The following is a 12,883-nucleotide window of genomic DNA, read 5'->3' on the forward strand; positions in this document are numbered from 1 at the left end:
AACGCACAACCCCAAGTAGACAGCTATGTGTTTATTTTGAAAAGACGTACATTTTCGGTCAGTTATGATCACGGCGAAATGACATGACAGTTTAAGTGCAATCACTTAATTTTCGGCGTAAAGTATATTATATTGACATCGCCACACTTGACTGTTATTATAAACATAAGAACGTTAAATGTAATTCTTTAATTTTCGTTTTACTGTTGCAACCAAAATCAGCCCGTGATATACGACTGTGCGGTGTGTTGAGTTATAGGTGACCACTGGGTAGCGCTGTGTGGTTATATTTATTTGGGCTAGATAGATAGAAGCGAAAGATGGCGGTAATGTGCAAATAACGCTGCGTTTCCACCTTTATAATTGCTGAAAAGTAGAAGAAGCGTAGTCCGCGACCTCAACCAACTGAACGCACTTATACCAAAATAGCTTGGCGACGCCTGAGCAGCTGACATCACTCAGCAGAAATGGCTGCCACCGGAGTGCTTCCCTTTATACGAGGGGTGGACCTCAGTGGAAACGACTTTAAAGTAAGAATTTCACCCTATGCGCTTATTTATTATGGTTATCTGACTGTTTATGAAGTTGGCGAAATGCGATCCAAATGAACGGATCACTAAACGATTGAAGGCGAACACACTAGCTTAGCTTCACGCTATTAGCTGGGCGTTAGCCAGTTATCAGACATGAGACAGTAGTCAAACGGGTCTCCAACTTTTGTGACCCAAATATGTGCAAAATGCGATTCTCATCTGATATCCCTACGGAGTATTTTTAGCGTTGTTGTTATGGAGGGTACGATTGAATTCGCTCCTAAATTCAACAACCCGATCGCTGACAAATTTGCAAACTTGACTAACGGGATCAACTTAGAGAAGAAGAATAAAATGGGTTGTCTGAGTATGTGAATTTGTTGACTCATCTCTTCAGTTTGGCAGCACTGACAGCCGCATCTGTTAATTTATGTCACTGCTGACAATCGTATCACGTTCCATGACAATGTATAGTACTTACACATGTATTAAGGTGCCTGCCACCTGGTACATATAGCTTGTTTGTTCCCGTATAAATGTAAACACACATCATGTGTTGTTCTTTAACCTCAGGTTACATTTGAACTTGTAAATTGATGAATTTAGACCAACTGTTCAGATTTTTTTCGCCAGGTAAACAACATATTATCTTTTCAAGGGTTTAGTAAATATTTCATTTTTTGTCTTCTGTACCTTTCAGGGAAGATATTTCCCCGAGCATGTCAAATGCATGAGCAGCCTGCGATGGCTCAAATTGAACAGGACGGGACTGTGTTACCTCCCAGAGGAGCTCTCATCTCTGCAGAAGCTGGTGAGAATTGCACATTTATGTTTACTTCTTAGTATGTCACCTGTTAATTGCATAAGTTGGATAATGTTAACACAGAGGAGTTTGTGAAGGTATTTGCCATCTGAAATAACAAAATATTTGTGCAAGAAAGTATATTACAATGTCTTATAATTAAATCAGTGTTTTCCCACTCTGACATTAGCATGCAGTCAGCTGTAATGTGTCATGTGTCATTGTGTAACAGTGTTGCTACAAACACATTTGTTTGGAAATGAATTGGGGGGTTAACAAGAAAAGATTGCATCAGTAGACTTCTTTGTAGACACGTCATCTTAGTAGCATCTATTTCTTTTTAATGCCCCGTACCTCTGATAGGATTAGTGTGGCTTCTTATCCTACTTCCCATCTTGCTTGATTTTCCAATTTATTGTTACATGAGATTAGCTTGTTTTCGCAATGAGATGGCATTGCTTGTTGAGCAACAGCTTGTGGTCACATTTTTTGTCTTGTTCATCTGTTCATGCAGAATGGAACAATCCAATCCCTTTCATATCTGAACATTGTGTTTCTGTGCAACAGCGGAGTGTCATATTCTGCCATCATGGCTATTTGCATTTTGATGAATATTTATTGAAACTTGACAGAACAGGTTTAAGAGAGGAGTGACAGAAAAGAAGAAAAGAGAGGCTAGAGACAAAAATAATTAAAGACAGGACACTATCTGTAGCAAAAAACAAACAAAACAACGCATTTTATGAATACTTAAGTGTCACATTAGAGTCAAGTTCTATGACTGAAATGTGAAGACCAAATGATACAATGAATATTCTGACACATCTCCTTGCATGTCTGCCTTTTAGGAATACAATTAGTACAAAAATAATCAAATGATAAATATATAGGGTGGTGTTTTTTTTTTTTTTTTTTTTTTTTAATGATTGAATTATTTACTTTTGTGTGTTTGTTACCTTTCCACAGGAGCATCTCTCAGTGAGCCACAACAGCTTGAGCACCTTACGTGGGGGGGAGCTCTCCAGTTTGCCAAACCTGAGGGTAAATAAATGTACACAGCGGAAGCTTTGAGATCAAACCAAATCTGTTGTGGGACACTGGAAACAATTTTGTGTAATTGTAATCTGTTCCAGGCTTAAATAGCGGCCACGGTAACATTTTAATTGTTTGCAGGCAATAATAAGTGTAGAACTGTATATAACCTCTGTATAATGTAATCTGCAAAACACTTTTTAACAAACTGTCAAACAACTATAAAAATAAGTTAATCATTATAGATACAGACTTAATCGTGTTCTCACCCTTAACGTGCTGCAGACATCTTAATGAATGTGGAGAAGGAGAATTACTGCTTTTCCTTGCCACATAGAACTCTGCTGACTAGGCTCTGTACATTCCATTCCTCTTTTATTAAAAAGGTTAACCCATTGCCAGGATAGAGGTGAGGGTATAATTGTTCCATTAGCAGTTCATCACACTCTTTTTCCATCGCTGGGACTCTGATGTCTCACAAAAAGCCCCAAAATACAGTTGTGTAATTAATTTTTGAAATGCTCACCAAGTTGAAGTCTTATTTTTATTTTCTGATATTTCTGATATTTCAGGCATTATGCGGTTTGACCACTGACGTTTGAAAGACTGAAGCATATTTTTTCAGAAAATAGTCTTCACATTCTAAGTCACATATTTGTCCTCTGCAACACTAAACATTAGTTAAGAGTTTTCGTGCCATACTGCTATCATGTCTCAACTTAGTGAAACTCGTGATTTAACGTTGTATAAATGTGTTTTTCTTTTTGCAGGCTGTGGTTGCCCGTGCCAACAACCTAAAAAACTCCGGAGTCCCAGATGACATCTTTCAACTTGATGACCTCTCTGTGCTGGTACACAATTTTCTACTTTTGCCTTAGGCCTGCCGCACACCAAGCAACGCAACTGAACTGGACAATTGCAAACAAATTACCATACAGTCGGTGACTCATATCCGCACACCTGGCTAGTATGTGACCCTCGCTCACATACCAACTCGCTGTAATTGAAAAACTGCAACCTCGGGAGTTTTTGCACTGCGCGCGACCGTTTAGTCATGTTCGGCGGTGTTGCTCGGTGCGCAGCGAGCCTTAACCACGCCCTCGACAACAACTCCAGTCTGAAGCTGATATGAATGACTTAAACCCTCAATCTAATTAACTCATAGGACCTGAGCTACAACCAGCTGACAGAGGTGCCCAGGGACCTGGAGAACAGCAGGAACATGCTAGTCCTCAACCTGAGCCACAATGCCATTGACTCAATCCCCAACCAGCTGTTCATCAACCTGACAGACCTGCTGTATCTGGACCTGAGTGACAACAAGCTGGACAGCCTGCCGCCTCAGATGAGACGTCTGGTTCATTTACAGACTCTCATCCTCAACAACAATCTGCTGATGCATGCACAGTTGCGGTAAGAAGGCTCAACATCTGTCATTTCGGTAACGTACAAGATAAAAAGGAGGAGCTAATCCTGAAATGTGTGCATGAGGAGAACCCTTTTTGTCGATGTGTAATTGTGGTCCTCCCTTTGTGTGTGAGCAGCCAGCTGCCTGCCATGGTGGCATTACAAACGCTCCACCTGAGGAACACCCAGAGAACACAAAGCAATATGCCCACAAGCCTGGAGGGTTTAATGAATTTAGCAGGTAACGTGCACACAGTATTGTTTTTCAATGGCCAGTTATTTGGGACCCAGAAAGGTCGGATTACTACACCACCCTGTTTCAGATGTTCTCAACTGTTCTGAATAGCACAATTTTCACAGTTCCTTCTGTCTACAGATGTTGACCTGTCTTGTAATGACCTGACTCGGGTGCCAGAGTGCCTCTACTCACTGGGCAGTTTGAAAAGACTCAACTTAAGTAGTAATCAGATATCGGAACTGTCGCTGTGCATCGACCAGTGGACTCAACTCGAAACACTGAACCTTAGCCGCAACATGCTCACCTCGTTACCTGTAAGGATTTTTTTGGGAGGGGGGGGGCTGTTTACGCCATGTGACCCTGTAATGTAACTAATATTTCCAAACTCTCTATCTTCATCTAGTCGGCCATCTGTAAGCTTTCCAAATTGAAAAAGCTGTACATGAACACCAACAAACTGGATTTTGACGGAGTTCCACCTGGCATGGGAAAATTATCCAGTCTCACAGAGTTCATGGCGGCTAACAACAACCTGGAACTCATCCCTGAGGGACTCTGTCGGTGAGTGTAAGAGATTATATAGTACATACAATGCCTTGGGATGGGATTACACTGCACACATCACTTATCATCATGTGTACGTTTTTTTTTTTTTTTTTTTTTTTGGGTCATGTAGGTGTGGCAAGCTGAAGAAGCTCGTGTTGAACAAAAACCGCCTTGTTACACTGCCAGAGGCCGTCCATTTCTTGACTGACTTAGAGGTACAAGACAAAGTCCACTACAACAATATTCAAGGCACCTTCAAAGCGCACGACCTCATTAAAGCCCTAATTGTTTGAATTTTATGAACGACGATGATATATTTTTATGTTCATCTTTCTAGATACTGGACGTGCGCGAGAACCCCAACCTAGTGATGCCTCCGAAACCAGTCGATAGAGCAGCCGAGTGGTACAACATCGACTTCTCCCTGCAGAACCAGCTGCGGCTGGCTGGAGCCTCGCCTGCCACTGTAGCCGCTGCCGGAGGAGGTGCGTGCGTGCGTGCGTGCGTGCGTGTAGACATGAATGCGTTTTGGTTACGTAATTCCCGTGCTGCTATGTTGCAACTCTCCTAAAGTACGGCAAAAGCAATGGAGGAATCTGACGTGCTTGGGTACAAAATAAACAATATTTACCTGTTTGAAAATGCATGCGGTCATCCTGACACCTGGGTTTGTTTTGTGTCCAGGGGCCAGCCCCAAAGATCCCCTGGCGAGGAAGATGAGGCTCAGGAGGAGGAAGGATTGTTCTCAGGATGATCAGGCCAAGCAGGTGCTGAAGGGCATGAGTGATGTCGCGCAAGAAAAGAAGAACCTGGAGGTGAGAAAAGCAGTTTCAAATTGAAGTGAGAAGTGCTTTTCAATGAGCAGAGGAAGATTGATTTTCAATTTGCAGGAAAATGGGGATTTAAAATACGCAGATTTAAAGGTCCGGCGTTGGGATCAGGGTTTGGAGAAGCCTCACCTGGACTATTCTGAGTTCTTTACGGATGATGCGGGGCAGGTAATGTTCCCCCTCCAACCGACGCATTTATTTTTGTCTTCTTTGTGTGTCACAAATGCACCGTAAGCGTGTCCTCTCCTCACTCCAGGTGCCAGGCGTGAGCGTGTGGCAGATCGAGAATTTTGTTCCCATGCAAGTTGATGAAACATTCCATGGGAAGTTTTACGAGGCCGACTGCTACATTGTCCTCAAGGTAGTAACAAGGCAGCCCGGCCATCGCCTGTATGGATTAGTCGGTACGCGCTCCAGACTCAAGTACTGTACTCCCTTGCTCACTTGCCCGTAGACGTTTTTGGATGACAACGGAGCGTTGAACTGGCAGATCTTCTACTGGATCGGCCAGGAGGCCACGCTCGACAAGAAGGCTGGCTCGGCCATCCACGCGGTCAACCTCAGGAATTTCCTTGGAGCGCAGTGCAGGACAATAAGGGAGGAGATGGGAGACGAGAGCGAAGAGTTCAGTGAAGTATGTCAAAGCGGCTTCCGAATGCACGTCGACACAGAAATGACATGTCAGTGTTCACGCGTGTTGTTTTTGGTGGAAATGTCTAGACGGCCTCTGGGAGTCGATGACCTTTGATCGTTGCTGTAAATGACAGTTATTGTCTCATGTTCAAGGTGTTCAACAATGAGATATCATACATCGAGGGTGGCACTGCCAGTGGATTCTACACTGTAGAGGACACGCATTACTCTGTCCGGTAGGCTTCACGCTCAACTCTCCTTAATGTATTGAGTCTCTTCCTGTGCTAAAACCAAACATTTGTGTTCGATCAGGCTATACAGAGTTTATGGCAAGAAAAACATCCGACTAGAGTCTGTACCTGCGGAGTCTTGCTCTCTTGACCCACGGTAACTCTCCTGACGTATTCGCGCTTTGCTCGCATATTATTCACTACCTTGCGTACTGGTAGTCAGTATGTATAGCAGTGCAGTGATTTCTTCTCTCTTTTCGGCAGCTATGTGTTCCTGTTGGACACTGGACTGGAAATCTTTATCTGGAGGGGAGCCAACGCTACACTGAGTGGCACCACAAAGGCCAGGTCAGAGGATAATAATAGTCACTTATTCATTTTGGCACAAATTTCCCCCCCCCCCATATCTATTCTTGAACTCCAGGAGTTGATAAGTTCAAATCCGTCTTGAAGATTGATTCAGTCTTTAGTGCCTCGTAACCCCGCAAGCTCTTTGTTTTGTCCTTTTCAGGTTATTTGCGGAAAAGATCAATAAGAATGAACGTAAGGGAAAGGCAGAGATCACAACTCTAAAGCAAAACCAGGAGCCTCCAAATTTCTGGGAGTTACTGGGAGGACAACCGGAGGAGATCAAGAAACATGTTCCAGATGACTTCTCAGCCATCAGACCCAAACTATACAAGGTAAAACAAACGTTTGAAATGTAAGACGCACAATGAAAGCACTGAAAACTGAGTGGATTGCTGACGTGTTTGTCATTTAGGTGGGTCTGGGTCTCGGCTATCTCGAGCTCCCTCAGATCAACTACAAGCTGTCTGTGGAGCACAAAGACCACAAGATCAAACTGGACACGCTGCCAGAGCTCAGACTGGTATGCTAACCCAGTTTAGATTAGCCAGACCAGGCTCACAACTAATCCCAAATGATCTATACAAAAGTACTAAAAGTTGAAACTAAAAGTTTGTGAACTGTACACGGATCACATTTTGCTTTCCTAGTCAAAAAGACAGTTTCCGTGTGACCTACTTCCATCCACCCAACACTCATCCTCGCCTGTTTTTTTTAACCGCCTCCCTCAGCTGCAGTCACTGCTGGACACCAAATGCGTGTACATCCTGGACTGCTGGTCTGACGTCTTCATCTGGATCGGGAGGAAATCTCCCCGACTCGTCCGAGCCGCCGCCTTAAAACTGGGTCAGGAGATCTGCTCCATGCTGCACCGGCCCAAACACGCATGCGTCACCCGAAACCTAGAGGGCACCGAGTGCCAGGTAATGCTTCCAAACGGTCTATATCATACCTCTCGCGGTTCCCTTTTCCCAAGACCCGTTCACTCTTTTGGACCTGCAAAAAAAGCGAGAAATGACAAAACTGTTTTATCCGGTGTGTTTCGTTTATGCCTCACAAGTCCTGGATGGCCCATTCGTAAGCTAGAAACGTCATGTCGCTACGTTTGTAAATCGAGGATCTCTGTGACGTTATGGAAGTAGCTTACTACTTACTAGCACTGACTTCTACCTGTATGTAGCTCTTTAAAAAAAAACAAAAAAAAAACTGTTAATAAACAGCAAAGGCACATTAACGTTAATGACTGACCTTTAAAAAACTCTTTGCCTCTTTTATCCTCTTGGTCAGGTGTTTAAGTCCAAATTCAAGAACTGGGACGACGTGCTGAAGGTGGACTACACCAGAGCTGCGGAGACAGTGCAGCACAATGAAAACCTACAGGGCAAGGTCAGTGATAAGACATGACAAGGCACATTTTTCTTCGTCAAGAGGATTTCTTTGGTTCACGAGGCGTTCGTCGTCTCTTTTGTCTGTCAGGTGAAGAAAGACACAGAGCAGAAAGACCAGATGAAAGCCGACCTCACTGCGCTTTTCCTTCCCAGGCAGCCGGCCATGCCTCTCACTGAGGTGACACGCGCGCACTTACTCAGCAGGCTACAATCAGGCGGCCTCCACTGATGTGTTTTTCCGTGCTGTTTGTAGGCGGAGCAGCTGATGGAGGAGTGGAACGAGGACCTGGATGGCATGGAAGGATTCGTGCTGGAGGGTAAAAAGTTTGCTCGTCTTCCAGAGGAGGAGTTTGGGCACTTTTTCACTCAGGATTGCTACGTCTTCCTCTGCAGGTGTGTGTCTTAATAGCCTCTTCACACAACCTTGTCACATCAGAGGTGTAACTATAGAGCATTGCCAGTGTGAAAGGGCGTTTTGTGATGTTAAACCACCTCGCCACGCTTTGGCAGATACTGGGTGCCCGTGGAGTACGAGGAAGACGAGGAGAAGAAAGAGGGCGGAGACAAGGGAAGAGAGGATGAGGAGGACAAACAGCCGGAGGAAGACTTCCAGTGCGTGGTGTACTTCTGGCAAGGCCGACAAGCCTCCAACATGGGCTGGCTCACTTTTACCTTCTCGCTGCAAAAGAAGTTTGAAAGCCTTTTCCCGGGAAAACTGAAGGTAGCGCGAGCGCTCCGCGCACACGTGACGAATGACGCCTTCCAAATATCGGAAGGAAGGAATCATCTGCTCCGGGTTGTTCTTCAGGTGGTGCGTATGACCCAGCAGCAGGAGAACCTCAAGTTCTTGTCCCATTTCAAGAGGAAGTTCATCATCCACAAAGGGAAGAGGAAACAGAAGACGGACTCGGCCCAGCCGTCCCTCTATCACATCCGCACTAACGGGAGTGCACTTTGCACCAGGTAACGAGCGACAACGTTGCACTCGGGTGTCCGCTTTGTAACCTGATTCTGCCGATCCTTTGAAAAGCATCTGCACCATCTTGAGGCGTGCGTCAAACAGCTTAGATGGAGGACGGCTGCCGTTTTGCACAAACTCTCCCTCAGGGCACGCTAGCTTCATCTTCAACTTTGAAATGCAGTTTTAGCTGATGGGACTCAACGCAGAAGTTTTTCTTTCACTTTGCCATCTACAAAAATAAACGGCACTAGCTTGATCTGCCTCACTGAGGAGAGATGAGACCGCCTTGTGTGCAGTAGAAAATGCAGGCGCCTGACTGTGTGGCGCCTAGGGAATATTTGCGAATTACATTATTCAGTTGAGTAAAAAGGAATACAGAAAATAAGCTGATTACAACTACATGTCAAATTTAACATGGCGCACCTCTCCGTCAGAACCATCCAGATCGGAACAGACTCCAGCAATCTCAACTCGGAGTTCTGCTTCATTCTCAAAGTGGGTATTGTTTCACCTTCAATGTAATCCACCGAAGAGCCTCGTAACGTCCAAACGGTAACGGAGCATCCTGGTTTGCGTCCATGTGGTGCGCAGGTCCCCTTTGAGAGCACAGACAACCAGGGCATCGTTTACACTTGGGTGGGCCGAGCCGCCGACCCGGATGAGGCCAAGCTGGCCGAGGACATCATGAACAGCATGTTTGACGACACCTACAGCAAACAGGTGCCACAACAGGAAAATGACGGCCCTTCATCCGAAAACACAAAACTAATGTCTAACCTAAAACAAATACATGCTGACATTTTTTAGTCTTAAAAGCCAAGTTTGAAAACTTTTTTTTTTCCCCCTCCCTATCTGTGACAATTTGATACAGCCAAAATGGTGGAACACAGAGCGTAGTAGCGTTTGTGTTTATAACACTTGTCTAACAAAGTGGACATGTGTAACCACAGTCTTCAGTTATATATCACCGTGATATCAGTTTGTTTAAAACAAGAGACTAAAGGGAAAAATACTGAAAATATCTTTTATGCTCAAACACGCGACTGCTTTGGGAACACTACACATTGCATTCCAATTCAAAACATTCAGAAAATGATTGATGAAATATAACTAACCATAGAAAATGGATGGATGGATTTGTGTTTTTACAAGTACGGTCTTACCTTTTTTTTTTTCCTCCTCCAAGGTCATCAATGAGGGTGAGGAACCAGAGAACTTCTTCTGGGTCGGCATCGGTGCTCAGAAGCAGTACGACGAGGACGCCGATTACATGAAATACGCTCGTCTCTTCAGGTGAATTTAGGCCCATCAGCACACAAATCGCAAACAGTACAAAATGTTGACAACCAATTTAGATGACAGGTTATATCATATGATCTTTCACGGCAAAAATTGTTTGTGGGTAGCAAGAGAGATCCAGCACATTGGTTATGAAAAGTCTACACACCCCTGTTAAAATGTCAGGTTTTTGATGTTAAAAAAAACCCATATAATATTATTATATTTAATATATTGAATGCGACCTATTACTGGTACAACTACATTTAAAATCTTTTATAGAGGAGTAGTAAACAAACTAAAATGTGTTTGCACTAGAGTGCACACCCTATAATTGGAAACGTGGCTGTGTTCAGAATTAATCACATTCAAACTCATGCTAAATGGGAGGCAACGCACATCTGCCACCATTTCAAGTGCCTCTGATTTAAAAGGTCAGATATTCTTTAGTCTTTCCCTGAGGTTTTTGTGCTTTATAAATAAAATATACCGCCAACTACGATCACACTTTAATTTCAAATGGGTCTTACGTTACCCTTGAAATTAAATGCCTTACAGATATTTGATTTTGAAAAAAGTGCAATGATGCTGGCATGTAAGTCGCCTTTGCAAAGCGTAAAAATACCAATTGTCAAGCAATAACACTCGCTGCAATTGTTAGCTTGAGGTTTTTATGAGCCATTGTGCAGATAAAAACAGGCAAGACTAACTTTCTACCAAACCATGTTAAAACGTTGCCCCTCAAAATAATATAGGTTGCACTCCAAATCATTGTTCTCTCTTCCTTTCAGGTGTTCCAATGAGAAAGGTTATTTCTCAGTGTCAGAGAAGTGCTCCGACTTCTGCCAGGACGACTTGGCTGACGACGACATCATGTTGCTCGATAACGGCCAAGAGGTAGGGATTGTGAAATGTTGTTGTTTTTGGCTCAAGTTGAACTTTGTTTTGTCACCTCCAGGTATACATGTGGGTTGGTACTCAGACGAGTCAGGTGGAGATCAAACTCAGTCTCAAAGCCTGTCAGGTTAGCAAAGTCATTTTTTTTCTCCTCTTGGTTTTGTTCTTTGGCGCAGTGTATTTTTGCACACTCAACCCTCCTGTGTGCATCTTTGCAGGTGTACATCCAGCACATGCGCTCCAAAGAAAACCAGCAGCCTAGAAAGCTGCGACTGGTGCGCAAGGGAAACGAGCCGCACTGCTTCACACGCTGCTTCCACGCCTGGGGGGCTTTCAAAACTCCGCCCGCTTAGACACTCACGCATACAGCTGCCAACTTTCTTGCAGGGTGTCCCAAACTTTTTCAGCTTGAATCCCAAATTTACCCCCAACTATCATATGGCTATAACAGACGTACAGATAGTACATCCATTGATGATTAAAAATTAAAAAAAAAACATGAATCAAAAATCCATTTGCCAAAAAAATTGTGCCTGTACAACCCATAAAAAGATTACCGGTATATCTTTTATTTGGCCAGATAAAAGATGGCATTCTTATCTACTGAGATGAATGCCATCTGTGAAATAACACAGCTTCACTAGGTCTGAACATATTTATAAGGGCAAGCCATTTAAGCATAATTTCAATATCCAGTTAAGTGTGCCGAATTGTCTTACTAGCGAGGACAAAGTACATTCTAGTTTATGGACCTCAAAGATATGGAATAAATTTGCCAATGGTTTTCTATAGGCTGTAGTTTTCTGCTGTTACGCAATATTTAACAGATTGTTAGCAGCAACTCTGCACACTGCTGAGAATGTTTGGATGAGACACTCGTGCAGTAAATGCTTAGTGCCATTTTGCACAGCTCATCTGAAGCACATTATTTTTTCATTGAGGACTTTAAGCAGACTCTCCTTGCTCTTCGGTGGAATGTTTATTTTCTACATACTTGATATTACTTCCATACACTGATGGTGATGCTTCACCCCTCGTTGCTTTTAGCCAGCATGCCAGACGCATGAGTCATATCGATGCTTTTGAGTGACCCAACGTCATTACAACCTCCTCAGTCACTCGGACTAAAGTTGCTTTTGTGGCGCTTTGCGAGCAAAGGCCACCATGTGAGATTTTACGGGTTTAAAATCTACAGTTTAGATGTTAATGGGAGCTCACATCACATATCTAAATAAACGTTTTTCTTTTCAACATTGAAGAACAGAAGTCAGATGGATCATGTGGTTGTCCGAGGATATTTACAAATCTGTCTTTCCTTTGGGGTGAACTGTGTGCCTGTTAAATGTGTGAGTCCCACATGCACATACGAATGTGCACGTGCTCCTGATGCCACCCGCAGATGCTTTATTTATGTATTTTATATTATTAAAAAAAATAAACTGTCACATCTATAATCATTTTTGTTACTTTATTGTACCAGGATGTTGTGATTAAGTAGCAAAGGCTCTATATAAACAAAATCACATTTAATTCTGAAAGTAATAAACATTGATGGTAGCAACAAGATCATTTTTTCACAGATTACAAACTAGGTTCTTAATAGGCTATTCTGAAAATAGCTCACCAGTGAGAGGACTGTGATTTCCTAGGGATATTGAAGTGATCATTTGAAAATGTGAACATAGACAGAGACTCGTTTAAAAAAAAAGAAAAAGGCATGGTTGAATATTGCTGTTCCCTAATTATTGTAAGAAATCAAT

The 12,883-nt window shown here is 43.3% G+C and overlaps 1 protein-coding gene across 1 annotated transcript; it reads left to right on the top strand.

Moving 5' to 3' along the window:
- The first annotated feature begins 55 nt into the window (after positions 1–55).
- On the top strand, positions 56–12,577 carry flii (FLII actin remodeling protein). The gene is made up of 31 exons (XM_086054714.1): positions 56–530; positions 1,234–1,344; positions 2,302–2,376; positions 3,138–3,218; positions 3,533–3,780; positions 3,912–4,015; positions 4,151–4,326; positions 4,416–4,573; positions 4,689–4,773; positions 4,896–5,043; positions 5,243–5,373; positions 5,449–5,556; positions 5,645–5,749; positions 5,843–6,022; positions 6,175–6,257; positions 6,334–6,408; positions 6,516–6,599; positions 6,763–6,934; positions 7,015–7,122; positions 7,331–7,522; positions 7,887–7,985; positions 8,076–8,165; positions 8,241–8,380; positions 8,498–8,708; positions 8,796–8,950; positions 9,383–9,443; positions 9,540–9,668; positions 10,135–10,241; positions 11,018–11,123; positions 11,185–11,250; positions 11,342–12,577. The coding sequence occupies exons 1-31, from the start codon at positions 468–470 to the stop codon at positions 11,474–11,476; spliced, it is 3,786 nt and encodes a 1,261-aa protein (XP_085910840.1). The 5' UTR covers positions 56–467; the 3' UTR covers positions 11,477–12,577.
- Positions 12,578–12,883: the final 306 nt, after the last annotated feature.

The sequence above is a fragment of the Filicampus tigris genome, chromosome 16, assembly GCF_054856515.1.
Source record: "Filicampus tigris isolate MCC_2025a chromosome 16, RoL_Ftig_1.0, whole genome shotgun sequence".
In the NCBI taxonomy this organism is placed as follows: Eukaryota; Metazoa; Chordata; class Actinopteri; order Syngnathiformes; family Syngnathidae; genus Filicampus; species Filicampus tigris.

Bases quoted from the DNA above. Each gene is read 5' to 3' on its own strand.
- flii (XM_086054714.1), top strand. From the start codon at position 468: ATGGCTGCCACCGGAGTGCTTCCCTTTATACGAGGGGTGGACCTCAGT. The intron at 3,219-3,532 runs GTACACAATTTT...ATTAACTCATAG, and splicing joins TTGATGACCTCTCTGTGCTG to GACCTGAGCTACAACCAGCT. The intron at 7,523-7,886 runs GTAATGCTTCCA...CCTCTTGGTCAG, and splicing joins TAGAGGGCACCGAGTGCCAG to GTGTTTAAGTCCAAATTCAA.